The 3,786-nt window shown below is 30.6% G+C and overlaps 1 protein-coding gene across 1 annotated transcript in view; it reads left to right on the top strand.

Moving 5' to 3' along the window:
- LOC123013683 (filamin-A) overlaps positions 1–3,786 on the top strand; it is a 53,581-nt gene that overhangs the window by 37,044 nt on the left and 12,751 nt on the right. Inside the window, exons 13-14 of the mRNA XM_044412382.1 lie at positions 2,443–2,771; positions 2,822–3,171. Of these exons, the coding sequence (XP_044268317.1) occupies positions 2,443–2,771; positions 2,822–3,171 (679 nt within the window). The remainder of the gene's footprint in view (positions 1–2,442; positions 2,772–2,821; positions 3,172–3,786) is intronic.

The following is a 3,786-nucleotide window of genomic DNA, read 5'->3' as shown; positions in this document are numbered from 1 at the left end:
AAATAACAAAAATTTCGAAAAATTTTATTTTTGATAAAACATCACATTTTTATAGAACCTTATAATTCATCAATTAGTTTTTTCAAAAAATAAATACTTTCAGCAAAAAATGTTTGACTATTTATTGTTTAAAATTTTGCATATCGATGCATACTTGGAGCATATTTCTTAATATTTTGTGCATATTTTTGTGAAAATACGTGCATATATATGCGCATATTTTACGATCTTTTCGTGCATATAATTCGAGCCTTAGTCATAAAAATAGTGGTCAAATAACGAAAATTCCGATAGAGCTAAATTTTGGTGGAGACCTTGGACACCATTAGAAATAAAGTGTCAAAAGTCCCCATCGATCACATGTGTGCTAAAAAAGTTATTCGGGGTCAAAAGTCAAAATTTGAGGTTTTTTAATTTTTTTTCAAAAACGGTAAGTTTTATCAAAAAAGTAGCCCAGACAAAAATTATAGATCTTAAAATTATCTACAAAAATGGTCTTTATACTTTTTTTCTAAGAATCACCATTCCTGAGATATCGCGATTTTAAAAGTTGAAGGAGTAACGTTCTACATGATATGCACATACAGAGTGCGCCAGAACTCGCGCCCCAAAGACAAGTGCCATGGTAAGGTACCAGGAACATAGAAAAAAATTAAAAAAAATCTATCTATAAAAATTTTGCACTTTGACTCTTATTTATTTCTGTAGGAAAAATAATTTTCCACGTTTTTTTGCTACAGGCTATTAGAAGCGAAAACAAAGAAGCTGTATCCTAAACTGTATCTCTGTTTAATGTTATTTATGGTTTTTATTGACAAAATTTTTGTACCTTTATTAAATAATTATAAAAAAACATATACAAGGGCATCAGTATTATTAAATAGACATAAAAAAATGTCAAATGTCAAAAAAATTTTGACAGAATTTTTTTAAAATTTTTGCAGTACTCTGGGGACTACCCAATTACTCCCTTTCAAAAAAATGTGCGATTTTTTGAACATCCTGTATGTATTACCAAATAAATTCTTTTTAATTCTAATGGAATCGAGATATTTATAAGTTTAATGAAGTCGAAGAATAATTTCAAGTGATAAGGTACCAGAAACATGGAAAAAATGTTTAAAAAATTCTGTCAAAAAAATTTGACATTTATTTTTTGACATTTGACATTTTTTATGTCTATTTAATAATAGTGATGATTTTGTATATGTTTTTTACAATTATTTAGTGAAGGAACAAAACTTTTGTCAACAAAAGCCACAAATAACATTAAACAGAGTTATAATTTAGAATACAGCTTCCTTGTTTTCTCTTCTAATAGCCTGTAGCAAAAAAACTTGGAAAATTATTTATCCTACAGAAATAAATAGAGTCAAAGTGCAAAATTTAAACTCTTATAACTTTTTTTCCATGTTCCTGGTACCTTACCCTACATGGCATTTTTCTTTAGGGCGCGAATTCTGGCGCACTCTGTATGTGCATATCATGTAGAATGTGACTCCTTCAACTTTTAGAATCGCGATATCTCAGGAATGGTGATTCTTAGAAAAAAAGTATAAGGACCATTTTTGTAGATAATTTCAAGATCTATAATTTTTGTCTGGGCTACTTTTTTGATAAAACTTACCGTTTTCGAAAAAAATCTGAAAAACGTCAAATTTTGACCTTTGTCCCCGAATAACTTTTTTAGCACCCAAAGAAAATCACCAATACCACTTTTTTCGTAATTTTAAAAAACTGTTTGGTTTCCAAAAATTTACTTTAAACAGTTGTAAAAACTGTGCTTTCTTTTTTTTTATTGATTGCAAATTAAACAAAAAAGTTTAAACATTTTGTGAATTTATCTCAACAAATTATTAAAATAATTAATAACTTTAACCTTCATTTTTTCTATTTTAACCCAAAAAATCACCTTTGAAATATTTAAACTAAGTAATAAATAAGACCATTTTGTTTGTAATTTTATAAATAATTAAAAAAAAAAACTCTTTAATTTTCTTATCTCTTTCTACAATAACAATTGTGAATAAAAAACTTTCCTATTTTTTTTCATAAACTACAATAAAAAAAAAACATCAAAGATTAAGCAAACAAAAAATTTCATTTCGATAGCTGCTTCCTTAATTCAAAAATAGAAAGAAATTTCCACAAAAGAAAACACAATAATTCTGTAAAAAATATTTCAAGAAACTTCAGCCGCCTTTTTTTCTCTTTTAATCCAAAGAAAATCACCAATAAACACCATTTTTTTCGTAATTTTAAAAATTTGAGTGATTGCAATTAAAAAATCAAAATTAAACAAAAAAATTGAAAGATTTTGGGAGTTGCTTCCTTAATTCAATTCCCGATGTGAAAAACTTTTAAATCGGAATTTTAGTTATTTGAAATGTCTATTTCGACCGGACTATTTGTCCTGTTCTTTGACTAAATCGGCGATTTTAGTGGAAACGAGCCAAGCCGGCCCTGGCAACCTCGAAGTAACGGTAAATGGGGGCCGGGTGCCCACGTCAGCCCAAGCCCAAGGGCCCCACACTTACGCCATTTCGTTCACCCCACGCGAAGCCTCCGTGCATTCCGTGGACTTACGATTCAACGGACAGGACGTCCCTGGAAGTCCTTTCAAGTGCAATGTGGCCCCGGCTGCGAAAATAATCGGGCCTGAAGCCTTGGATAAAGTTTCAGTGGGGCGTGTTTGCACTTTGGTTGTGGAAAGTCCAACTCCCCCCATTGTGGAGATTTTGGGGCCAGCGCGAAGGTCGCTCCCAACGCAGGTTTGGGGGTTTTTTCAGGAAAATGGAAAGTTTCAGGGGTTTTGTTACAGATTATACCGCAGGCTGGGTCTCCGGGGAAATTTGATATTTCGTTCACTCCCATCGATGTGGGTGACCACAGTGTTGAAGTGAGGCTTCCCACTGGTCATATTGAAGGAAGTCCATTTTTAATTAAGGCTTATGACGCTAATAGAGTCACTGTGACTGATATCACCGACGGTGTTGTTGGAAAACCTGTCTCTTTTAGTATCAATGCCTCACAAGCTGGGGCTGGAAATTTGGAAATTATTGTTGCTGTGGGGGGCAGAAATGTGCCCAATTTTGTCCAGAGTGAAGGAAATGCCAGATTTAAGGTCAATTTTAAGCCCACTGAGGCAGCAACGCACACACTAAGTGTCAGGTAAGGCGTTTCTAAACGTTTTTATTTTTTTAACATTTTTTGTTTTTTTTTTTTTTTTTAATTAAATAAATTGTAAATTACTTGGAGAAAGCTTTGTTTTTCTCTCGCAATCCCAAAGGAAATGAAATTCAAATTTTTGTACCTCAAAAAAATTGAAACTATATAATGAAACATTTTATTTTTGAACTTTTTTTGTCTTATTATTAAATAAATCATAAATTACTTCCAATTTTATTGAAATTTTTTTAATGAGAGAAAATAATTATCAAATCGAATTAAACTAGCATCTAAATTCTGATTTTCATAAAATAAACTAGATTTTGACCCATTTGGCGTTACTTTTTATGCTTCTAAACAGTTCTGTTTTTTAATATTTTTTGTTTAATTATTAAATAATTCATAAATTACTTGGAGAACGCTTTGTTTCTCCCTCACGATCTGAGAGGAAAAAAATAATGAAGAAATTCAAATTTCAAATTCCCGAAAAAGGAATTTTGAAACAAATTTCTAATAAACACTTTTATTGAATTTTTGTAATGAAGGAGTCTTGAAAAAAATTGGAAAATCGAAATAAACAAGCCGAAATAAAGATTTTCTTAAAATAAATGAAATTCT

This window comes from Tribolium madens, unplaced genomic scaffold, assembly GCF_015345945.1.
Source record: "Tribolium madens isolate multiple individuals breed KSU strain unplaced genomic scaffold, Tmad_KSU_1.1 Scaffold_96;HRSCAF=242;Tcas5.2_LG5, whole genome shotgun sequence".
Lineage (NCBI taxonomy): Eukaryota > Metazoa > Arthropoda > Insecta > Coleoptera > Tenebrionidae > Tribolium > Tribolium madens.
This window is presented reverse-complemented; position numbering and strand designations above follow the sequence as displayed.